Source organism: Saccopteryx bilineata, chromosome 4 (assembly GCF_036850765.1).
Source record: "Saccopteryx bilineata isolate mSacBil1 chromosome 4, mSacBil1_pri_phased_curated, whole genome shotgun sequence".
NCBI classification, from domain to species: Eukaryota; Metazoa; Chordata; class Mammalia; order Chiroptera; family Emballonuridae; genus Saccopteryx; species Saccopteryx bilineata.
In genome coordinates, this window is record NC_089493.1 from 222,435,070 (window position 1) to 222,461,464 (window position 26,395).

The window sequence follows — 26,395 nt, forward strand, 5'->3', positions numbered from 1 at the left end:
GGGAAATAGTTAGAGATTGTCACCATATTTTACATACAGAAGAGCCTGAATCAACACACAGCTCCATGGCTGTAGGTGAAACACTAGGGTGCCCAGATGAACACCACTACCAGAAAGGACAGCTGGTAAATAAAATAAAATGGCATAAAAGATGCATCAAGTTAGTTTCTGAGTTAATAAGCATAAGCAAATCATGAGTCAGTTATGAATCATTGTCAATTAAAAAAAAAGCAAAAACACTGAATGAGAGTAAAAACACAGAAATGTAAAATCAAAAAAGAAAATGTGAAAATGCTTTGGAAAATTTTTTTGCTGATTATCCTAATGCCTTGCACAGTTTTTGCTGCAGAGTTTAGCAGAGTGTCGAGATAATATACCAAATAACTGCAAACAGAGAAATCCTCTATCTGTGGGTTATTAGCTCTGTGGCCTTGGACAATAGTTTCCTTTAAAAGTCTCAGTTTTCTCATATTTAAAATATGAATATTATGAAAGGCTTTTCAAAAAATTAAATAAACTCAGATGTAAAGACTTTCATCAAATAGTAAGTAGAAATTTTTATTTTTGATGCTCAAATAATATTCTCTCGCTATGTATATAACTGTAAATATAAACATGCATATGTTTATACATATATGTAGAGAGAGAATTTATAGATCATTCAGAGAAAAATAACCAATTTTCAATTTACTAGAAAAATCAGACAAAGATTCAGTATGTCCAAACTGTTTAGCTCATTAAGAACATAGATTATGCATAAACAGACAGGGCATTATTAAGATTAGTATACAAACTCTTTAAAAAATAGAAGAGGGTTGAACATTCCGAAACTCATTTTAAAAGGCTAGTATTATCCTGATATTAGAGCCAAATAAGGACACTAAAAGAAAGAAAAAATTACTGACCAATATAACTGATGAGGACATTTGCAAAGATTCTCAAAAAATGTTAGCAAAATGAATTCAATAGCACATTCATACACCATGATCAAGAAGTACTATATTTATCCCTGGGATGCAAGGATAGTTCTATATATGGAATGCAATAAATGTGATCTAATGCATTAATAGAATGAGAGACAAAAAAATCATATGATCATCTCTATAGATGCATAAAAAGCATTTGACAAAATTCAAAATTCCTTCATAATAAAAACTTTCAATGAAATTAAAATAAAAGAAATATACTTCAACATAACAAAGGCCATACATGCCAAAATGTAGAAACAACCTAAGTGTCTGTCTACAGATGAATGGCTAAAGATGTATGAAATAGACACACACACACACACACACACACACACACACAGATATTACTCAGCTGTGAGAGGAAATCCTACCACTTGTAACAACATAGGTGGAACTTGAAGGCATTATGCTAAGTGAAGTAAGTCAGACAGAGAAAGACAAATACTGTGTGATATCACCGATATGTGAAATCTAAAATAACTGAACTTGTACAAACAGAGAGTATTAGGGTGGTTACCAGGGAATGGGGCATGGAGAAATACATAGAAGAGTTGTTGGTTAAAGGGTATAAACTTCCAATTAAAAAAGTAAGGCCTGACCAGGCAGTGGCGCAGTGGGTAGAGTATGGGACTGGGACGCAGACGACCTAAGTTCTAAAACCCCGAGGTCACTGGCTTGAGCGCGGGTTCATCTGGTTTGAACACAGCTCACCAGCTTGAACCCAAGGTCGCTGGCTTGAGCAAGGGGTCACTCAGTCTGCTGTAGCCCCCCAGTCAAGGCACATATGAGAAAGCAATCAATGAACAACTAAGGTGATGCTTCTCATCTCTCTCCCTTCCTGTCTGTCTGTCCCTATCTGTCCCTCTCTGTCACCAAAAAAAAAAAAAAAAAGATCAGCTAGTTCAGGAAATCAAATGCACTGAATTACGATTGTAATTAACAATAATATATTATATACTTGTAAGTTGTTAAAATAGAATTCTCTCTCCACTAAAAAGTAATTCTAATCATGGGATGTGATGGAAATATTAGCTAATATTACAGTGGTAACCATTTCTCAATATCTAAGTGTATTAAATCAACACGCTGTACATCTTTAACTTACACAATGTTAGATGTTAATTACATCTCAATAGACCTTAAAATAAAAATGGCTAGCATACATATAAGGCCCGCTTACCATATATCAGGAGATCACAAAATAAAAATTATAAGCAAAACCTTTCAAGTTGGCATATGTAGTCTTCAAATGCAAAGAGTGTACGGTAGTTTAGAGAAAAGTAAAACAATGACTACACTAATGTAGTTAGCACACAGAGTAGTGTTTTCATGCAATGTGCTATTTCCATCCTGTTCTGTTAGGCAGTAGAACACCATCACAGAGCATGGCTCTGGAGTAAGACAGACTAAATCTAAATCCTGGTTTCACTCTGGAACCCTGAGTAAATTACTTAATATCTCTATGCCTTATTTTCCTTACCATACAATATAGATAATAAATACTGGTATCTACATTATTTGGTAGATTTGATGAGATAAAGATGAGTTAAAGGAGATAATGTATGCCTGACCCAATAAATGTTAGCTATTGTTATTTAAAAGAATGTCTTTCTATAGTGTCAGACAAAATATCAAAACTTGGTGAATATAAAACTATAGTCATATACTAAAGATAATATAACATACAAACCATTCAAACCAATCTAGATTTTATTCACATGCAAGTATTACCATATCTGTACCATATACAGATTATAAATATTATTGTATGTTGTATTAATAAATATGAATAAATTATCATTTTGCTCATCTTAAACTGTATTTCCTTAATACATAAAATTTGGTCATTGGGTCAAATATTATTAATGCTGATCAATCTGGAGCTGGTTCAGCAGTATATACAGCATTAGCAGCAATTACTCATTTAGTTTTATTTCCCTTAATGTGTCTAGCTTAGAACCTTAACAAGGTAGCTGCTAAATGACTTGCTTATGGTATACACACTGTAGAGCTGAACTAAATCCATTTTCAGGTAGCCCCATTCAAATGGTACTGTTTAAAATTTCTTTTACAAATGACAAGCATTTAATTATACTTTTTCAGAAAGGGTCCAATAGAATAGTGGTTGAGAACACGGGTCTTAGAGACATAAAGACCTCCATATGAATCCTCGCTCTGTAAAATATATCCAGGACAAGTTAATCTAAGCTTCTTTTTTTTGTTTATGAAATTAGAATAAGGGATGTGATGTACTTAGCACAGTGCCTGACATACAGAACTTATTTATGTAACAAGTAATTTATACTAAAGTTCAGATAAAGGATCCTGAATTTGTGCAAAATCTTTCAGATTTTGGTAATAAAGCTGTAAAGTCAGGAGGCACGGCCAGAGCTACCATCATAGCAGCCAGACCCATGCAGGTTCGCATTCGATTCGGACAGTCGGCAAAGAAACAGCGGAGCCAAAAACTGGTGGGCCATAGTCTTTAATTCTAGCTTTGCACCCGGCGGGCAAGTAAAAATACACACTGGGCTCCAAAACCCATTCACATTCAGTGCTCACAAAGCTACTGACTTATCCGAGTTTCCTAGAATCAAAGGTTTCTAGCTCACCAGACTTATTATTCACCTCTGTTCCCCATCTCCTTTCCTTATCCCAGATACAAACTCTACACAAACTAGCATCTCACTCAGCACTCCGCCATCTTGGCTGCTTCTCCTGGCCTCCTCCACGTGGCCTTTCTCTGCTCTCCTCTGCTCTCTCTTCTAATCTCAGGAACCAAGCGGGCAAACTCCCGTTTTGCCCCCATTTTATAGTGTAGCTTCACAACCTCTAATCCAATATACAAAATAGGGAAGTCTCTAATACAAAGTCACTTCTCTGAGGCATGATTGGATTGTACCACCCCTCATCAAAAAGGGTGGGAAAGGCTTAATCCCAAAACCAAGCCTCATGCTACAACAATTCTCAACACACATTATATCACCTGGGCAACGGCCTCTTTAACAAAGTGAGCATAATACATTTTATCTGCCCAACAAAAGCCAACACAACAATTCTCCCTCACAAATGGGAAAACACCTCAATATCAGCCTTAAAGACTCCATAGCAACTTATACATATTTTCAACCATATGAATCTTATTGTAAGGTTGGTGGATAATGGCGGAAGGTACGTAAGGAACCCGGAAACTTTAGCTAGGACCGCCTACAACCAAGCACGCCAAAAGAAACTTCCCAGGAACCCTTTGGAAACAGCAACTGTCTGACAGCCAGTGAGATGTCATCACGTCATATTAGCTCGACCACCCTAGGGACCTTTAAATATCTCTCACACGGGTCACTCCTTGTGATTTACCTGGCCTCCATCTTTCCTCGGGGCCAGGGAACCTCGTAGGGCCGGATGAGCGCTGTACTCAATAAAGCCTTTTACTATTCCACACTTCGTGGCTCCAGCCCCTTCCTTCCTTTTCGGCGGGGAAAAATACCTTACACTTATCTTCTATAATAAACTATATTTAGCACATATAAAACTTTCACAATGAAAACACTTTATAAGCAGAAATATTTTAGAAGATATAAAAATTTTGTAATGTATTTAAAAGCAATGTTAACAACTAAATTGAATATCTATTTGCTTTGAACAAGTTTGGACTGTTCCTAAATTACAGTGACCTACTTTGTGTTCTGTCATAACCTAAAATTGGCTAATGCAGCTCTGTTCTGTGATGTGATACAACTTCTGAAGAAAAATAATTTTAAAGAAAACATTAAATTATTTAAAAATTCATATATCAGAGTAATTTGTATTCTCACATTTTATTAAGGAAAGCAAAAATATAATGAGCTATGTGAATTTTTATAAAAGTGATCATGAATTCAAAGATAGCAATTCACTACATGATAACTTTTAAATACATTAAAAATATAGTTATAAATCTCTTTACATAAAACCTGTGTTTTATGTAAAAGCATGATTAATCATAATTTTCAAAATAAGTTTTACCTTGCTATTTCTCCACTAGTGGAAAATTTAAATGGCAGGAAATAGTTTATTGCATCACAATGGTTTCTTTCCTTTTTTCTTTACTTTTGAATAAAATTAGGGATTGTCAAATCATCTTTTATTTGTATATATTCTTATAGAATGGGTCGGGAACCTTTTTGGCTGAGAGAGCCAAGAACGCCACATATTTTAAAATGTAATTCCGTGAAAGCCATACAACGACCTGTGTATGTTACACATTATCCAATGTTGGTGTTGTCCCAGAGGACAGCTGTGATTGGCTCCGGCCCCCGCAACCATGAACATGAGTGGTAGGAAATGAATGGATTATAATACATGAGAATGTTTTATATTTTTAACGTTATTGTTTTTTTTAATTAAAGATTTGTCTGCGAGCCAGATGCAGCCATCAAAAAAGCCACATCTGGCTTGCGAGCCATAGGTTCCTGACTCGTTATAAAAGTAATATTAGAGGAACTTTTAAAATCAGCTTTAGTTAAAATCCTATGCTTCCATAACCAATTATAATATAAAATTTTATAATTTGCATTTCATAACAGATCTTTATTGAAACTGGCTGACTAAAATATTATAGTATAAAACTTCCAATTTTAGTTAATGCAAATTTCAACAAATTTTTTTTTCCAAAACTTTTTTTTTAACATTTTATTTATTCATTTTAGAAAGAAGAGACAGAGGGAGAGAGAGACAGAGAGGGGAGAAGCAGGAAGCATCAACTCCCCTACGTGCCTTGACCAGGCAAGCTCGGGATTTTGAACCAGTGACCCCAGCATTCCAGGTCGATGTTTTACCCACTGTGCCACCACAGGTCAGGTTCAACAAATTTTTTTTTTAACATTTCTTTTTACCTGATAATACTTCAGCTTCGGATCAAACGTGGGTTAAAAATACTTTTTCCTTTTGTATATGTTTAAATATAACTGAATATATGTGTGTGTTTATATGTATATATGTATACACACACAGTTTTGCCGAATAATTTATGTAATCAAAAATACCTGAAAATCTTAGTGACAATATTTTTGAATTACATTATCTTTAATAATTTAAATAACAGGAAAGAAAACACTTCCCTTACTATACTTACAGAAAAAGGAAAGCATGAGAATCATAGACTATAAAATTTCAAAACATTTATTTTCAAGTTTGCAATTAGGTTTAAGCAAATAGAAAAATGTTAGAAAATTAAAGATTTTAAAAAGCTTAAGTAAAATTAAGATTTTAAAAAGCAGAGCACTAACCCAAAGCATGCACTGCTCCTCTATGCCTGCTGGAGCTCTTGGTTGTTTTAATCACAGGGGGAGCGCTTTCTTTGAACCGTAGGTCACAAAAATTTCTAAGAAATTTTGCCATTTCTTCTGTAACAGTATCCAGGTAAGTTTCTTTAATAAATTTCACTGTTGAGGATGGAGCTAAAATTTCATGCAGTGTGTTAAAATCCTCTTTTATCATTGAGTATAACTTAAGCATTGCACTTTGGTATCCACGAACCATTATGTCTAAATTTGAGTCTCTGCTGTCAGAAGAAAAGCAGTTCTGCAGAAGTTTAGCCAACAGCTTATTTTGTATGTTCTGATACTTGATTATAACTTCTGATTCTGGATAAAGAAGTAAGAGTTCTTGTATGCACTGATTTTTCAACAGAATCTTTTGCTGCAAATTGTTTATTTTATTATGGCTTTGTAATTTGCTCACTAAGAAGCGTCGAAGATGTAGTCTTATATCATCCCATATCGACTTTACATCCATAGAGGAATGATCTTCAACAGAATGAAGAGAAGTCCTAGAGAAGAAGTGGAAAGATATTCCACTTAGAGTTGATGGCAATGAAATGCTGCTCTGGCAGGAAAGGTCCCGAAGTAAATCCAAAATCATTTCTTCTTGATTTTGTTCATTCTTCAACAAATCTTGCTAATAAAAGTAAATAATAATGTTACAAATGTGATTAACTGTAGGAATAACAGAAAAAAATAATTTCTAGTAAAAAATTCATAATTTAGTTCAAATTAGAAAACTGATGCTCTTCAAAATTTTATGCATTTGAAATTTAATCAATTCAGACATTTTAGAATGTTAGTATTTGTTTGATTTCTCAAGGTGATGAACTATATTTTCAATTACATCTGTAGACGTACATAGGTTTAGCCCTCATCGTTATACACCCCTGATAGAAATTACGTGGTGTAAAAGCTGCAGCTTCAAAATTCTAAATAAAAACCTGTAGTAAAACAGCAACTGAAATGTATCACTAAGATAAAATAAATTGAAGATCATATCCTAATTAGTTCCTGGTAGATAATTTTCACACCTAAGTGAGTATACTTATTATCATATAACTCTAAATGAACACAGCAAATGGAGACCTTCAAATACAGTATGTGTCTTGAGGTTGCTAATAGCTGCTATCTTGAGAAATAAGTTAATACATTTAAAAACTTTAACTTTCCTTTAAAATTCCTTTTTTGAGAGCCATATTAAGAAGATTTTACATTAATCTGAGAATATTTCAGTTCTCTCTAAAGAAATAACTAACTCAAAATAAGAAAACAATACTGTTAGAATCATCCCCTAAAAGATTTTCCATACTGACAGAAAACAATGGTAGGTGTAATTATGAATGGTAAAGGGACAAAATTATATTTTTACTTATTATTTGAATTTTACATGTACACATACCCTTTACATGCCCACTTTCCTAACTATGTCTATTTCAGTTAATACTAAAATTAGTTTATATTCTCTAGGTAGCAACAAGCTGATTATAAGAAAAATGGAAGCAAGGTGAAAGTGGCATAGAACCAGGCTGGCTTTGAAATATTTTACTGACAAAGACACCACAGGTATTATGTGTGATTCAGAATTAGGAACAACTAGACAAATTCCAGGAATCTGCATTGTCATTTGAAGCACTGTAATGTCTAATTTAATATTCTATCTGTAATAAATAATATCCAATATCTTTATAGTATTTTAATACAGAAGAAGTACTTTTCTATACAGTCTCTGGCTTATTCATTATGAAAACTCTTTGACACAAGATATTTAAAAACCCAATCTACAGATAAGGACACATAAGTATGTGTGTGTAAGGTACTTTCCAAAATCACGACAGTAAAGCAGAAGACCCAGCAGGGCTCCCGGCGTCACTGTCCTGGTCCCACTTCAACCTACTACGTTCTACAGAGCCACAGCCTGCAGTGACTCTTCACTGCGTCTCTCTTCTCCATGCATTCAGTTCCTTCGACACTTAGGAACAGAAATGTCCTTACTGTCCAGAACATCCTATTATAGTAAATTCTATGAAGTAAGTGAGTCATATGAGTGCTGAAACCTTGGGTTTCTTTAAATAAGTCAATAACTGCAAATATTTGATCAAGAAAAGTATAGATTACATAGGTTTAAAATATATGTTTAGTACGATTGCTTAAATTTTGAAAATAACTTCAGGATAATTGCTATAATTAGAATCTCTGTTTTTTATTTAAATAGCTAGATAATTAATAAATAAAAAATATATTAGTAAAAAAATATGAAAAATGCTGTCAAGCTTGACAATTTTATCATGTAAAAACTTGAAATAAGTTCATTTTAATTAGGATCTGTTTTAATAATATGGTCTTTTCTCAAAATAACATGATCAATTATATAAAAAAAACCCACCTAGGTCTCAAACAAGCCTATCAGTCTAATGAATTTGAACAAAACTAAGGCAGCCTTTGCCCTGCAGTGAATAGAGAATGACTTATGTGTGACAGATTAAAAGATAATTAAAAGCTTTTGCTTTTAATTAAATGAGAAAGCATTATTACATCAATATTAATGAAATTCAATATACATGGCTCTTAATAGAAATTAAAGGAATAACTATATCCATATTTATTCTTCAAGGCTCCACCTTTAAGAGATAATGGGTGAGAGGATTTTCTTAAAAGAATAGGCTTCAAGGCACATAGTCTTCCTTTCTCTTTCATTACTCTGTAACATTAAAGAGACATCTGCAATAATAAGAACAGCCAAAAACTATTTTCATCTGATTCTGTCATCCTAAGCCATCTACAACCTCAAGATATTTTCCACATCTGCCTTAGTCAATGTTTGATGTTTAGACAAAAATGATGCCGCCTTTTCCCCTAAATTAAATCAAAACCATAAGGTACAGAAATACTGCTTTCTAACACTTGTGCTGTCTCTCTGGAAAACTGTTTTGCAAGTTAATCACTCTTATAGATATAGAAGTAATAAAATAAATGTTCTTATTGAAGGCCACAAAAAAACTTATTTAACATAGAGGGTGGTCAGTATCAAGAAATGACCAATGTAATATTTCTTCACCAATTAAAAGTTTCATATAAATTGCTGCCTTGATTGAAAAGAACTAAACATGCCTGCAGGTTGCAGAGGAAAGGAATGATTAGATAAGGCAACTTAATCAATATAATCAATGATAATCTCATTATTCTTAATAATGAGAACAGGGAAAATGAGTAGTTGTGAAGGAACACAAAATGTAACAAATATAAACTTTTCTGGTAGACAACTGTGGTACATATATACTTTGTAGTGTGCATTACATTACAAAGCACCCAAAAGTTTGGTTTAATCTCCATTTAAATAAAACTTCATTTTATTGATAAACATCTTAAGAAAAATAAAAACAAATATCTCATTGGATAACATGATCACTAAAATATTTATAAATAGAAATGGAATAAATTCTATTCCATCCGTCCCCACTCCACTATAAAGCAAATATTATTTTTTACCATTGTTTTGAGAAATTTTATCAAATCTCCATGGGGAATAGAAGGTGACTTGGACGAATTATAATTATAGTTATTTAACCATTCAAAACAGTCAGTTGTTGTCTCCAGCTGCACATCTGGACACTGTTTATTAACTTCACACTGTATTTCTTTAATGCAATGTTCTATGCTATAAAAAAAGAAAAGAAAAAATTATTTTGGTAGAAAGCAGGTAATAGGTTCATCTTATAATATCACAGGTCCTAAAATGTTGTAAATGGTTAGGTATAATTTACAAGATTATAAAACATTCAAATGATATGACAAAACAAGGAAACTACATGTTTTCATTCATAATTGAAACTGATAGTTAAAATTTTATGGAAGTTTCATTTAAATGCAATAAAGGAAATATTAGATATTTAGCTCTTCAGAGATAAATTAAAAATTCTTTTGTGGCCCTGGCTGGTTGGCTCAATGGTAGAGCGTCAGCCTGATGTGTGGAAGCTCTGGGTTCAATTTCCGGTCAGGGCACACAAGAGAAGCGCCCATCTGTTTCTTCACCCTTCTACTCCTCTCACCCTCACCCCGCCCTGAAGCCATGCTCCAAAGGTTTCAGCAAAATTGGCCCCAGGTGCTGAGGATGGCTCTATGGCTTTGCCTCAGGTGCTGAAATGGTTTGGCTGCTGAGCAACAGAACAGTGGCCCCAGATGGAAAAAGCGTGTCCCACAGAGGGCTTGCCAAGTGGATCCTGGTTGGGGTGCATGCAATAATCTGTTCCTCTGCCTCCCTGTCTCTCACTTAATAAAATAAATACGTAAATAAATAAATAAAATAGAAATTCTTTTGTGTTAAAACAAAAACCAAGTATAAATGCAATGAAATAATGGTCTTCTCGAAAGGTAGTGGATGGAAGGCAGAGATAAAATACTCTTGATGACTGAAGACCAGAAAAGTACATTATATACTAATAGGGAAATCACTATATAAAATTATAGAAAACTTTAATAAATAGGATATTAAGAAGTCACAAAGCAGATACCATGAGCTTGTAATTTTAAAAGTTGAAAAAGACAGATGCTATATATACACTGTTACTATAGCTAACGACCTTTGTCTGCCATCAAACTCTACTCCAAAAACTGAAAACATACTAAAAATTGCATATAAAAAAAGACTGGAAGAAAATTTTTTAAAAAAGATTAATAGTAATTACGTTTGATAAAATTTGGTGCTTTTAAATTTATTTTTCTATATTTTCTAATTTTTTGGAAAGCATTAAACTCTTCAATTAGTAAATAAACTAGAACAGATAAAAATGTCCAATTGAATCTTTCATTATATATATGTTTTTAAAGTTTCATTCAAAGTATCCTTAGCACTGATATAAAACAGATACAGTTATTTTACTTTTTATATAAAAATCTGTACATTCATGATTATAAATCTCTGTGGGGTCAACTGGTGACCTTAAACAGGATGTCATCTGTGGAGCCACATGGATATGACATATTACTACCACCTGAAGTCAGATATCTAAACTGCAAGAAAGCTTATAAACAGGAAAATTCATTTGAGGCTGAACCTCCCCCCAACCCAGAACAAACAACTATGCATTTACTTCTTAATACTATTGGGAAAGATTTACCACTAAAATTTTCCTACTGTTTTTAAAATATCATCGATATTAATTATAGATTTCATGTGACTGAACATAGGCTTTGGAAATGCATCTCTAATTGTTAAAACTGATATCATATGAAAGACTTTTCAAAATTCATCAGGAATGTACAAACAACATACACTGTAAAACTTAAAGAAATGCTTTTCAGGAGACTCTTGGCATGAGTGAATTCAAACTAAATTACTTTAAAACAAACACATTCTGAGAACCAGAGAGCCTTTTTATGAAAACAAAGAATTTACAAGAAAAACAATACCTCTTTTGGCCAGAGGCCACTCAATTTCCTCAAGAAACAGTCTTATTCAGGAATTCCAGTTCTAAATCTGACATGAGATTGTAATATGTTTTCTTAATTTATGTAAACACTTTTATGGATTAAGAAATACAATACCCTAAACACACACCTTGACTCTAGGAATCTTTTATCAAAGCTCTTTATTATAGCATCCTCCTGTGTCTCATTCAATGAAATCTAATAGATTACAACAATGTGAATTGGAAAGGTTCAGTGGTTAGTCTACCTAAATCTATTTCAATCAGTACTCAGCTTTGGGCTAATCTCTAACATCTGAATCTGGGTAGAGGCCAATAACTACAATTTATAAATGCGGTAAAGCCTACAGGGCTAGATATTTCAGCAATTTGTCCAAACACTGATAAAAGGGTTGAGCAGTTGCATTTCAGACGACTTCCATCATTGATAGAAACTAGGACAGTTGAGCTGTCTTTTTTTTTTTTGAGCTGTCTTTTAAAAGTATTTTGTCACAAATTTTAAAATGTCAGAACTCATTATCTGTACCTGATTTTGTTTTTAGTTGGCTAAATACCTTGTCATTCTGCCATTAACCACTGTTGATACATCTTGTTTTCAAAGTGTAATCATTTCAAATCTAGAGATTTATTGCCTGGTTATTATTCAAAAGAAATATTTTCAAAATTTATAATGAATGTCAGTTTGTCATGTAATCTGACAATTTCTCTTCCTTTATTGAAGTCAAAATGAAATTAAATTTAATTTTCAACATCTAAAAGGTAACTTTTATATAGCAGTAATATTTTTATATATGGCACTAATATGGGGATGGTAATCTTGGGTGGGAGGAGGTCTATATATCCTTAGACTCAGATGGTGCAGATCCTCGTCTAGGTTTTCTGAAATAACATGTCTTTATTTTGGTTTAAGTGTTTTCTGTTTAACTGTAAGTTGCTTCAAATTTTCTTTAGAAGAAATGTCAGTCATGAAACCAAGATAATTCAGAAAATAGAAATTCAATTAATACATTTATTGTTAGATCCTAAACATTAGGCCAAAAATGTGGAGTTTAAAACAGATGTAGACTCTCTTCCCTAAATAGCTTAGATTTCCAAATTTACACCATTGGTTGATTTATTAGCAAAGACATTTTAAAGCATATTTTAAGCTTTATTTGTAATAGTAAAATCACTGAAAATATTCTCAAAGTCCATCAACAGGAGAATGCTTAGTCATATTCATCCAGCAGAATAGAGCCATGAAAAAGTAGAAATACAGTTATCAACATGGCTAACAGATATAATGTCAAGGGAAAAAAGGTACCAGTGAATACCACAGTGTAATACTATCCATATAATAGTTTGAAAATATGGCATGCAATGCTACATGGTGTTCAGGATTACAAGTACAGGTGGTAAAGGTATAAGGAAATGTGCTGGAATGACCAGCATCACCAAATCCAGGGTGGGGAAGAAGTGGGATGAGACTGCTGAAAGGTATATAGTAAGCTCTAGCAAAAGGTATATTGTAAGCTCTAGCAGCACTGGCAACAGTTTAGTCCTTAGTCCTTAAACTGAACAGTGGGCACATGAATTTATTATTATTATTATTATTATTATAGATCTTTTTTTGAGAGAGGAAAAGAGACAGAGACAGGAACAGATCTGTTCCCATATGTGCTCTGACAAAGGATCAAACCCGCAACCTCTGCTCATCAGGACAACGTTCCAACCAAGCTGGATAGCTCAGTTAGACCTATCAATGGTACTCTACATGCCTTTTCATATGTCTCAACATTTCTTAATAAATATGAACCCCAAAGTGCTTTAATTATAATGACTCAGAATTATCCAAGGTAATGATGTATGCAAGTGGTTGTATCATTGAGAGGCTGTATATAAATCAGCTTATAAGACATTTTAAAAATGCAGTATGCTTTTTTAAAGGATATCTGTGGTAATTTTCTCATTCACTATCCACTCCTAAGTTTCTTGAGCATAAAAATTACTTTTTGAATGAAGGCATATTTGGTAAATATTAACTGCATGGTAAATATGTATAAAGCACTGTGATCTGGGTATGCAAACATGAATAAGACAAAGTCCCATCCCTAAAGGAATTCTGTCTAGTGAGAGAGACAGACATGCAAATAAATATAGTACAGTAAGACTTGGTAAGAGGTGTGTATAATGTGCTAAGGGAATGCACAGGACAGAGCTACTACATTTGCCTGTGGAAGGTGTAGAAAGGCTTCTTCTTGTAAAAGGAGATTATATGCAAGGGCCTTAATGCATTAAGAAAATTAATGGACTCATTGTAGTTAGAATTCCCTGACACCTGACCCTTGAGAATTCAGTGCTGATCATTTCATCTTATGACCATGTCACTTTAAAACTATATTTATTTGAACAAGAAAACATTTAAATTAATTTTTATACTCACAACTACATTTATGCTTATATGTATACATGTATGTATATATGCACTATTGTACTTCCAAAGGATTGAGATATTCTACAATTAAACAGACATAATTAAAAAACAACATTAGCACAAAAGCCTATTAATATTGGGCTGGTGCAGTTAAGGATAAGAAGAGGAACTGAGAAAAAGGAAGAGAATAATTATGACACAAAACCTTGAAACTTAAGCTTATTGTGAAAGCTCTTTCATGACTTAAAACACAGTCTTTGTTATTCAACTACAAAATAGATTAAAAAAATTTTTTTTTCACTGGTAAAAATTACCAGGACTTTTTTGATGTAAAATGACTGTGAAAACATATATGTGTGCTTTCATAGAAGGTTACATTTTTACTTTTTATTTTTAAAATCAGGGTAGCAGTGTCATGGCAGAGATTAAAGATTATTTTTACAGTATAAAAATTTCAGGCCCTGGCCGGTTGGCTCAGCGGTAGAGTGTCGGCCTGGCGTGCAGGAGTCCCAGGTTCGATTCCCGGCCAGGGCACATAGAAGAGGCGCCCATTTGCTTCTCCACCCCTCCCCCTCTCCTTCCTCTCTGTCTCTCTCTTCTCCTCCCACAGCGAGGCTCCATTGGAGCAAAGATGGCCCGGGTGCTGGGGATGGCTCTGTGGCCTCTGCCTCAGGAAGCAACAGAGCGACGCCCCAGAGGGGCAAAGCATCGCCCCCTGGTGGGCATGTCGGGTGGATCCCGGTCGGGCGCATGCGGGAGTCTGACTGCCTCCCGGTTTCCAGCTTCGGAAAAATGAAAAAAACAAAACAAAACAATTTTTTTTTAACATTTAAATACTTTTTTAAAACTTTTACATTTTGATGCTGTTGTTTATATGCCTTAACCACAACATAAATTCAGTCTAATGAAAAGGCTTTTTCAATTCTATCACACATTTAAAAGTACAAGGAAATAGTTGGGAGGTAAATAGAACTCTGTGAGTTTTAGTTAAGTCCTGCTTATCTAACTAGATTACTAAAATTTCTTCGCATTATAAGGTAATTAATAATAAAGAGGGCTGATGTACAAAATCTAATGTGTAATTAAATTACAAGTAGCCTGACCACGCAGTGGCACAGTGGATAGAGCATCAGACCGGGATGCAGAGGACCCAGGTTCGAGACCCCAAGGTCGCCAGCTTGAGTGCGGGCTCATCTGGTTTGAGCAAAGCCCACCAGCTTGAACCTAAGGTCGCTGGCTCCAGCAAGGGGTTACTCGGTCTGCTGAAGGCCCCACGGTCAAGGCACATATGAGAAAGCAATCAATGAACAACAAGGTGTTGCAACGCGCAATGAAAAACTAATGATTGATGCTTCTCATCTTTCTCCGTTCCTGTCTGTCTGTTCCTGTCTATCCCTCTCTCTGACTCACTCTCTGTCTCTGTAAATAAATAAATAAATAAATTTAAAAATAAATAAATAAATTGTAAGTAAGCCATAAAATAAAAACAAATTTTCCTGAGACAAAGATATTTCTAAATAGTATTATTAAGCTTTACTTATTTATTCATTTTAGAGAGGGGAGAGAGAAAAAGAGAAGGGGGAGGAGCAGGTAGCATCAACTCCCATATGTGGCTTGACCAGGCAAGCCCAGGGCTTCAAACAGGTGACCTCAGTGTTCCAAGTAGATGCTTTATCCACTGTGCCACCACAGATTAGGCTGAATAATATTTTTTAAAGGTTAAGAAAAGGATTTATAAACAACTACTTCAATGACTAAAATGTACAGTAAGAAATTAACAATTTGCCTGACCAGGCAGTGGTGCAGTGGATAGAACGTCAGACTGGGATGTGGAGGACACAGGTTCGAGACCTCGAGGTCGCCAGCTTGAGCACAGGCTCATCTGGTTTGAACAAAAGCTCACCAGCTTGGGCCCAAGGTCACTGGCTCGAGCAAGGGGTCACTCAGTCTGCTGTAGCACCCCCCCTCCCGTCAAGGCACATATAAGCAATCAATGAACAACTAAGGAACCACAACGAATAATTGATGTTTCTCATCTCTCTCCCTTCTTGTCTCTGTCCCTATCTGTCCCTCTCTCTGACTCTGTCTCTGCCACATACACACACACACACACACACACACACACACACACACACACACACAAAAAGAAATTAACAATTTATGCTAAAGTGTTTTCACTTCAGAGAGGTTTTGGTCATTTCAAAATGTTTTTACTACATTTTCTTTTTTGTGTGTGCGACAGAAACAGAGAGAGACAGAGAGAGGGACTGATAGGGACAAACAGTAGAATCTTGGGAGGACATTACGTACTATAGTCCAAGTGAGTGATTAAGCTTTTGAGCCCAGTCCCTGGCTGGTTACCTTAGTTGGTTAAAAGTGTCATCCTAAAATGACAAGGATGCTTGTTCTATCCCCAGTCAGGGCATATTCAGAAACAGTTCCATGTTCCCGTCTCTGTGTCTCTCTCCCTGCCATTCAAAAAGAATTTGAGCCTAATCTTTCAGTATAGAAGTGGAATGTATTCTCAGCACAATTACCAAAGTCAGAATGTAGTCTATCCCAAGAATCCACACAAACTGAAATCAGGAGAAAAGCAGGGAATCTGCACTAGCATGAACTCTATGCCACTTTCCTGATCCTCTTCCTGAAAAGAGAAGAGAAAAAAGAAGAGCTTTGTAGTAGTGAGAATCAGACGAGATCTGGGAATGCTTCTAGTCTACATCTTTGTCTCCACTGCCTGTACATATTCAACCTCTAAGCCAGAGAACAGATTTGACCAGAAGTTACAAACTGAGGGTTTTAATAATACCGAGGGTCACATTGTAAGGAGATAGCACAGACAGCATACATTCTTATATACTGCCAATGAGAGAGAAGATGGGTAGCCCTGCTGGAGAACTATTTTGCGAGAGTAATTGTGCAGCTTCCAAGACTCTATCACAAAAATCAATGGTCATAAGGAAGGAAGGACATGCTTGTGTGTATGTGTGTGTAGTAATGGCAGAAAGACTGCAAATCATGTAAATGCTCAACAAGAGCTTAATATTTATTGACTATACATTAATTAAAGAAATTAAAAAGAATAAAGTAGAATTATATGGAGAGGTTTTTAAAATATATTAAGTAAAAAAATCTAATTATAACACATGCATGTGAGATGGGCAAAAGTAGATTTGCAGTTGTAATACAAATAATACAGTAATTAAATAATACAAGAATAAACTATGCTTTGCATACTCACATCTGTAAACCTACTTTTGGCTACCCCTGTTTAATTCCCATTTCGGTTAAGGTATTTTGGGGTACATACTTATATTTGTAGAGAATATTTCTGGATAGTTACACAATAATTTACTAATATAGGTTACCTCTGAAGAACAAAAGTAGCTGCATCAGGGGAGCAGAGAAACTTCCTCATCTCTGTCTTTGTACTCAAATTTTCCTTATATATGCTCTTCTCTACTGTATGAAATTTTCCATAATCACGTATTACTTTTATGATGTAAAAATACTTAATGAAAAAATATTTGATGACAGCTTCTTCTATCACATTCTACTCATCTAATGTCACTAGTTTAAGATAAAGCAAACACAACAGATGCCGAACAACATGACTGTCTTCTAGCTGACTCTGTGCCAGGACTGTTTTAGGCATTGGGAACACAGTGATGAAAAGTTAAAGTCTTTAAAGTGGAAATGAAGGAAGTAACAGTACCAGTTCCAGAGCCCCGACTCAGCCGCTATAGGAGGATATCTCAGTCATGACATTCTAGAATTAGTATCGTGATTAGCAAGAGTGGTGGTGTCAGTGATGGTTTTTGGACAAGGCATTGACTCTGCTGAATCCCTGACAAGGCCCTTTTCCAGGGAAAGGTGCTGGGATTGGGTTTAGACAAGGCATCAATCACACATAAGCCAGCCAGAGAAGTCACATCTCGTTACCAGGGCTCAGTCCCCTTTTCGTACCCTCTCCCTTGGTCTTGCCCTCACAGCTGATCCAGGTCTTCACTGGCACACCAGGTTCTTACCTCAGCAGTGGGGGTTTACTTTACACTGGCCTGCCGCCTGTGATACCCAGTGGTCTATCTATTGTGAGCTCGATCTCCTCATCAGGTCTGGATTGTTAGTACAATATTATTTACTCTTGTTAGCATAACAGTTTATTAACAGGCAGACACTTGCTTCCTTTTCCTTATTTTCCATGGAAAGATTATAGCAGTAATCAGAGGCGGATGCAGAGGCCCGGGTGCAGAAGAAAATATTGGGCCCCTTACATTAGAAAAAGTGTAAAGTTGGGGTTTGCGGGGCCCTTCAGAAGTCGGGGCCCAGGGCGCGCGCCTGGTGCGCCCACGGTTAAGTTTGCCTCTGACAGTAATATTCCACAGATGTGCTTGGATGTTCTAAAAAGGTCTTTCGTGTGCCTTGATCTTGCTTTTCCAGTGAGTGAGTTACTGGTATACTCTTGGGTACCTATAATCTGCCTTTGATCTGTCTCCCTATTTCTGGGAGTAGGTGTTGATATTAATAGTTTTAGATTTGTTTACTTCTATTTTCCCAATTGATCCATTTTTCATTTAGGGGGAAATAACTAAAAGCTATGACATTAAGTGGCAGTGGCACCCTCCCCATTCTTAAAGTGAACATACATGTATATTATATACACAGGGTGGCATCATCCTCAGTGAGGAATTTATACCAAAGCTATGTGGTTTTTTCAGATGTATTAAATAAAATGTTCCTCAATTACATTAGTGGTTTAACAATGAATTTAACCTATAGAAAACTATATTTAGTGGGAAATGGGTAAAAGAGTTAACATTTATTGAGCCTTACTTATGCTAGGCACTGTGGTAAGCATTTAAAATACACAAATTTCATTTAATGCACATAATATTTCATAAAGTAGGCATTATTATTCTAAGGAGTAAAGTAACCCAAGTAAGGCAGAGTTTAAATCTACTTATAATTCACTTCTCAGAACATAATTTTGCCTCCTAGTGTTCTGAGAGACAAGTCTTTATCGTTTTGTATCTATTTGGTCAAGGTGAAGCTAACACACTTAAAAACAAAAGTTATACTTTTAAAAAATGTCAAACACTTAAAATTTATGTATTACTGGAAAGAATCTGTTAACAATCATTTCATGGAGCTACTCATCCCACATTTCACCCTACTCCTCTCAGCCCCCTAATGCAGAGGTCTACATTGGGGAACACACAGCATAGACATATGGAGAAAGGTAAAAGGGTATCATAGACATTCAAATAACGGAGCTAATAGTGACAGAAATGGATGAGAAGTAGGCCAGCAGGCTACCATGAAACAGAGAGCCGCTTGTCTTCTTCCTACTTACCCCCATTACCCTGCATGCATCACCAGACTTCAGTGGGAGGACGAGGAAAGTTGAAAAAGTAAAAATATGAATGGAGTTGGGGGAAACTGAGGCTACTGAGCTGCTGAGTGCCAGGGTGCTATCTGCCTGGGAGGCATTTTTAATAAGAAAGATGAGAGTGCTGAAGGGGACCCAGACAGAAGAAAATGGAAAGTAACTACTTAGTCTTGCTCTGAGTTCAAGGATAGATAAGGAAACCTGTCAGGCTTCTTTCCATGTGACCTGGTCTGGTCGTGCTCAGTAAGATAGGAGAAGAGGTAGGGATTCTATTAGAGTATCGAAAAATAAAGAAATACAAAAAAGAAGTACAGAGGAAGTTTAAAAAAGGAGCAAATATTTATTTAAATCCTCTTTTTATTACAAAATAAGTGCCAAAATAGTTCCATAAAAAATAATACACAGTATAGTCTTTAAAAATGACTAATTTTCATTTTATATAGTTTTCTTTGGCCTTAAAATACATTAATGTACATGTGTCCATTGGCAGATTTGTGGTTATGCCATGACAAAGCCGAAGTTGATGGCATATTTGAAAATTTGTTTTGGTTACTTCTTTTAGACCTTTACGCCATAATGTAGAAACTCTAAATAAACTTTTTCATATATAAAGTGGGAAAAAAATGAAGCATTATGTGAGAAGTGCAATCTATAGAATAGGTATCCTCTATAAAAAAGCATGATTAAACTTATAGAAACCATATATCCAATATTCTGTCTCAAAAAGTTAATGCCTAGCCCTGGCCGACTGGCTCAGTGGTAGAGCATCGGCCTGCTGTGCAGGAGTCCTGGGTTCGATTCCCGGGCAGGGCACACAGGAGAAGCGCTCATCTGCTTCTCCACCCCTCCCCTTCTCCCTCCTCTCTGTCTCTCTCTTCCCCTCCTGCAGCCAAGGCTCCATTGGAGCAAAGTTGGCCCGGGCACTGAGGATGGCTCCGTGGCCTCTGCCTCAGGCTCTAGAGTGGCTCTGGTTGCAATAGAGCAATGCCCCAGATGGGTGGAGCATTGCCCCCTGGTGGGCATGCCGGGTGGATCTCAGTTGGGGGCTGCAGGAGTCTGTCTGACTTCCTCCCCATTTCCAACTTTAGAAAAATACAAAAAAAAAAAAAAAAGTTAATGCTACTCCCCACTCCACCCCCATAACTGATCTCCTAGATTCAGACAAATATTATCCATGGTAGCACTTCTTGCTTTTTTTTTATGTTAAAAAAAGGAAAAGTAATAATCTTGCACTGTGAGGTTCACACCAATATAGTTACAAAATAGAAAGGTAAAATATACTCTTAATGATATAATGTTATCTAGATAACTGAACAGTAAGAGGAAAAAGAGCAGGCCCCGGCTGGGTAGCTCAGTTAGAGTGTTGTCCTAATACACTAAGGTTGTGGGTTCCATCCCTGGTCAGGGCACATACAAGAATCAACCACTGAATTAATAAGTGGAACAACTTTCTATCTTTCCCTCTCCCTCTCCCTTTCTCTCTCTCTCTAAAATAAGGTGAAAAAAAAAAAAGAGAGAAATCATCCTTTGTCATATTTTGAGCCTAAGAGAACTTCTATACCCTATTATCTTGTTAAATAAGGTCCATTCAACTTAAAAAATATTTCAGTACTGTGTGCAGTTTTTAGTTACTGAAATCACTGGGTCTGTGTGTACAACATTTATATATTCCTCTTTGGTAGGTTATTTACCTTCTTGTTACCAATGTTGATATGTGTTAAAAGTAAATGATTCACTTTCACTGATTTCCACTATCAGACCTAAGAGACACCTAGCTCTGACTTGAATGGAACTGAGGATGTAAAAATGAAAATGGTTCTAGAGAATGACAGCCTCTTAAAGGGCAGGGGAAGGTTCAGTGACCTCTGGGCACTCTGGTCCATTCTGGTGAATCACTGCTTTGGGGAAGCAAAATACCCTTATGATATTAAGAAGGAAGGAGAAATTCACAGTTAGAATTCAAGGTGACTGCTAGAAACACAACTTTAAAAAATTTAAGGGTAAGGAAAAATACCATATTTAAAAATGAATTACTAATGTTTTTTTCTTTAAAAGTATTGGGAAAACCCATATCATACAGATGTTCATTACTTATTAAATGTACACCACTGAGAGATAAATAGAACTGTTCGAATACAAAAATGCCAAAGGTAATTCAACTACTGCAGTGTAAGTGTGGCATAACTGATTCGTCATGACATACAATTTTCTAAAAGCTATTCTGTTAGAAGGCAATAAATGAGTGCATAAATGATTTACACTCTCCTGAACTATGGTTATTATTCAGTATTTTATTTTAAAAAATATATACACCCTATACTATTATGTTTATTCTCTAGAGTATAATAAAAATATAATTGAATTTGATGAAAAATAGACTTGATTCTAAATGTAGCATACAGTACATACAGCTACTCCCTTATTTTATCCGTTGTAAAGATCAATGGTCACTTGAGGTGGTTCTGTTCAAGGTTTGTTTTAATATATGGACAATAAAATATTTTTAATTTAAAAATTATATCCCTATATTCCATGTTATATACAATATTTTCTTTTTAATACTAACATCTGAGTTCTGACCTATATAACAATTTATGAATGCAAAAAAGTGTTTTAATCACTGTTTTACTTCTAAATATGATTTCTTATTGACCAGGTAGGGCAGGAAATTAACTACAGATGGTTTAGGAAATAAAAATGAAGCAGTCAGATTTCAGTGGCTTTATTTGTTTTGATGGAACCTAAATGCTATTATGAATGAAGAAGGTTACCTTTTAATATATATTAAAACTTTGTTTTAATACAACCATCTCTGGAATTTATACAAATGACTTGTTAATTTATTTTCATTTATAATTTCCTTTGAGTTAGAAACTCTGTCATGTAATATATATATATAATATATAAATTACCAAAGTACATAACTATATTAAAGTTCAACACAGCCATTTTATATTTATATATATAATTTATAATATATACTATGATATGGTTAAGTCATATATATGCTATATTTAAAAATTATATTCAGCCTGACCTGTGGTGGCACAGTGGATAAAGCGTCAACCTGGAAATGCTGAGGTCGCCGGTTCAAAACCCTGGGCTTGCCTGGTCAAGGCACATATGGGAGTCGATGCTTCCAGCTCCTCCCCCCCTTCTCTCTCTCTGTCTCTCCTCTCTCTGTCTCTCCCTCTCCTCTCTAAAATGAATAAATAAATAAATAATACATTTAAAAAAATTATATTCATAAACTCTGACATAGAATAAAAAGACATAATGTTTAAATTTAAAATATACATATAGAGTAAGGGCAAATACAAATTAAACATAAGAAACTTAACTCTCCTTGTTTTAAATAAGGGAAAATATTTCCCTCCATTCCTTTTCTTAAAACATTTACCTTAGAAACTTGTAATTGTAAGCACTTTTTCAAGTCTTTAACATGTATCCCTTAGAACAGTGGTCCCTAACCCCCGGGCTGCGGATCGGTACCGGTCCATGGGCCATTTGGTACCGGTCCGCAGAGAAAGAATAAATAACTTACATTATTTCCGTTTTATTTATATTTAAGTCTGAACGATGTTTTATTTTTTAAAAATGACCAGATTTCCTCTGTTACATCCGTCTAAGACTCCCTCTTGACGCTTGTCTTGGTCACATGATACATTTATCCGTCCCACCCTAAAAGCTGGTCTGTGAAAATATTTTCTGATATTAAACCGGTCTGTGGCCCAAAACAGGTTGGGAACCACTGCCTTAGAAGACTTGATAGGTGTTTTGTCAGCTTACCTAGCCAGGACTGTCCTTCTCAAAAACCTGGAAGCCATTGTTTCCAAATGCAAAGACCAAGGCAGATAGCTCCTCTATCTCCCAGTTACTGGAGAAGCTTAGAAGCCTAACTTCAGTGGGTATGTTATTCCAATTTACAAACTACTTCTTGCTATAAAGATATGATAAGTTTGTTTCTCCTCAGGATAAAGTCAAATAGCTAACCCAGGTGTTTTTTAACCATGATAAAGTTAGCATGAACTATATGTGAAAAAATGTGCTGTCAAATCCTATTTGAGGACTAATTATCTTGGAAACAGGTATGTAATGGTTTGTGCCTACTAGACTATATACAGTGGTAAGATTCCTTTCTGTATTTGCGATCTCTTAGCCAATCGCCTGTGATGAACACTGTGTTCTTGTTTAATGTTTATTGAATAATTTCTGGGATGGGGGGACATTTCATTTTAATTCTAATTCCCCAACAATAAGTTATCTTGTGAACCAATAATTACAATCCATTCATTTCCTACCGCTCATGTTCTTGGTTGAGGGTGGCTGGAGCCAATCATGTCTATTATCTATGTCTATTATTATATTGATAAAAAAAATTATTATATTGATAAAGAAAAAACTTTTTTTCTTCTTCTTCATTTTTAGAGATAGGAAAGAGAGAAAGAAAATCAAGGGGTCAGGAGAAGTGGGAAGCATTAATTTATAGTTGCTTCTTGCTTGTGCCTTGACTGGGCAAGCCTGAGGTTTCAAACCAGCAACCTCAGCATTCCAGGTTGATGCTTTATCCACTACACCACAACAGGTTAGGCAAAATTAACTGTACTGTATTCTCATATAAAATTTGAGGGAAAAAGTCACAGGAATATTTCCCTTGCTTGGTTAAGTTCTTTGACAATTCAATATAACTATATCTAAAATTTTAAAAAAGGAAACACTATATTATCATTCTACAATAAAATTTTTTACTATAGCTTGCATATTTGTAATTAGGTGAATTACTAGAACCTTGATCAAAAGGATTCAAATAAGTGAACCAACTAAAGGGCCCAGAAATATATATGAAGATAAAGTCCTTTCTATCTGTAAAGCCAGTAGCCGAGGCCACCATCACAGCTGTCTGGTCCATGCAGGTTTACATGTGATTCGGACAGATGGTAATGAAACAACAGAACCAAGAACTGGTGGGTCATTACCTTTAATCCTAGCTCGCACCCTGTGGGTAAGAAATACACACAGTGGGAAAACACCTCCCTTTCCATGCAGGGCTCCCAAAGCCACTGACTTATCCGAGTATTCCTACAGTCAAAGGTTTCTACCTTACCAGCCTTATTCACCTCTGTTCCCCATACCCTTCTTTCTGCACAAACTGGCTTCTCCTTCAGCATTCCACCATCTTGGCTGCCTATCCTATGCAATGCTAATTTCAGGAACCGAGAGAGAGAAAACTTCTGGTCTGCTCATTTTATAGTGTAGAAAATAAAATCCTTTAAGCCAGGGGTCGGGAACCTGTGGCTCGCGAGCCAGATGTGGTTCTTTTGATGGCTGCATCTGGCTCGCAGACAAATCTTTAATAAAAAAAAAAAATAACGGTAAAAATATAAAACATTCTCATGTATTACAATCCATTCATTTCCTACTGCTCATGTTCTTGGTTGAGGGTGGCTGGAGCCAATCACAGCTGTCCTCCAGACAACGCCAAATTTTTATTAGATAATGCGTGTAAAGCCAGTATCCATGGCCATCTTCACACCCACCTGACTCATGCAGGTTCGCACTGGATTCAGACAGACGGTAATGAAACAACAGAGACAAAAACTGATGGGCCATCACCTTTAATCGTAGCTTGCACCCGGCAGGCAAGTAAAAACACACACTGGGCTCCAAAACCCTCTCATTCAGTGCTCACAAAGCTACTGACTTATCCGAGTTTCCTAGAATCAAAGGTTTCTAGCTCAGCACACTCAATTCTCCTTTGTTCTGCATCTCCTTCTCTCTACACAAACTGCACTAACTGGCTTCTCTTTCAGCACTCCACCATCATAGCTGCCTCTCCTCTCCTCCACGTGGCCTTTCTCTGCTCTCCAACCTGCTCTCTCCTCTAATGCTAATCTCAGGAACCAAGAGCGAGCAACCTCCCAGTCCGTCCCTCTTTATATTGTAGAAATCAAAACCTTTAATCCAATATACAAATAGGGAAGTCTCTGATACAAAATCACTTACCTGAGGCATAATTGGATTGTACCACCCCACATCAAAAAGGGTGGGAAAGGCTTAGTCCTAAAACCAAGCACCAGGATACAAGGATCCTGCCAGGCCCACAGCCTACCCCCAACACACATTAATATCACTTGGGCAACGGGCTTCCATGTGGGCAGCGCCATCTTTAACAAAGTGAGTGTAATATATTTTATCTGCCTAACAATGTGTAATGTACACAGGTTGTTGTATGGTTCTCATGGAATTACATTTTAAAATATGTGGCATTCATGGCTCTCTCATCCAAAAAGGTTCCTGACCCCTGCTTTAAGCCAATATACAAATAAGGAAGTCTCTGATACAAAGCCACTTATCTGAGGCATAAATGGGATTCCTCATAAGAGTGCACCACCCCACACCATGAAACAGTCAAGAGTGTGGGGAAAAGCTTAGTTTTGAGAAGACCTTAGTATCAGAAGGGAGGGAAAGTCTTAGTCTTAAAACTAAACCTTAGGGCTTAGGCTATAATGACTTTGCCAGATTATAGCCTGTCTCCCATACCCAAAGTGAGCAAACATGTATATCATATTTACAAACTTATTTGACCAACACTATCAAAGAACACATATTAGTGGGAAACTACTTAACTGTCCCACTTCCCTCAGTGTTTGGTAACACTTTTAGAGAAGGTAATCAAGACTAATATGACCTAATAATTCCCTGTGAAGTTCCTAGCCTCCCAAGTAAGTGAGAAGAGGCCTGACCAAGCAGTGGCGCAGTGGATAGAGCATTGGACTGGGATGCCGAGGACCCCCAGGTTCAAGACCCTGAGGTCGCCAGCTTGAGCGCAGGCTCATCAAATTTAAATTTTTTGTGCTTGGCCCTCAAATGAGAATGTTTAACTTTAAACATATAATAAA

The 26,395-nt window shown here is 35.8% G+C and overlaps 1 protein-coding gene and 1 non-coding gene across 2 annotated transcripts in view; one reads left to right on the plus strand and one right to left on the minus strand.

The window, feature by feature from the left end:
* The window catches only part of KIAA0825 (KIAA0825 ortholog), a 565,493-nt gene that overhangs the window by 477,754 nt on the left and 61,344 nt on the right, over window positions 1–26,395 (minus strand). Inside the window, exons 4-5 of the mRNA XM_066273833.1 lie at window positions 9,758–9,926; window positions 6,236–6,905 (exon numbers count right to left, since the gene is read on the minus strand). Of these exons, the coding sequence (XP_066129930.1) occupies window positions 6,236–6,905; window positions 9,758–9,926 (839 nt within the window). The remainder of the gene's footprint in view (window positions 1–6,235; window positions 6,906–9,757; window positions 9,927–26,395) is intronic.
* TRNAS-GCU (transfer RNA serine (anticodon GCU)) lies at window positions 20,234–20,309 on the plus strand. Its single transcript has one exon. It is a non-coding gene; the product is annotated as a tRNA-Ser (tRNA).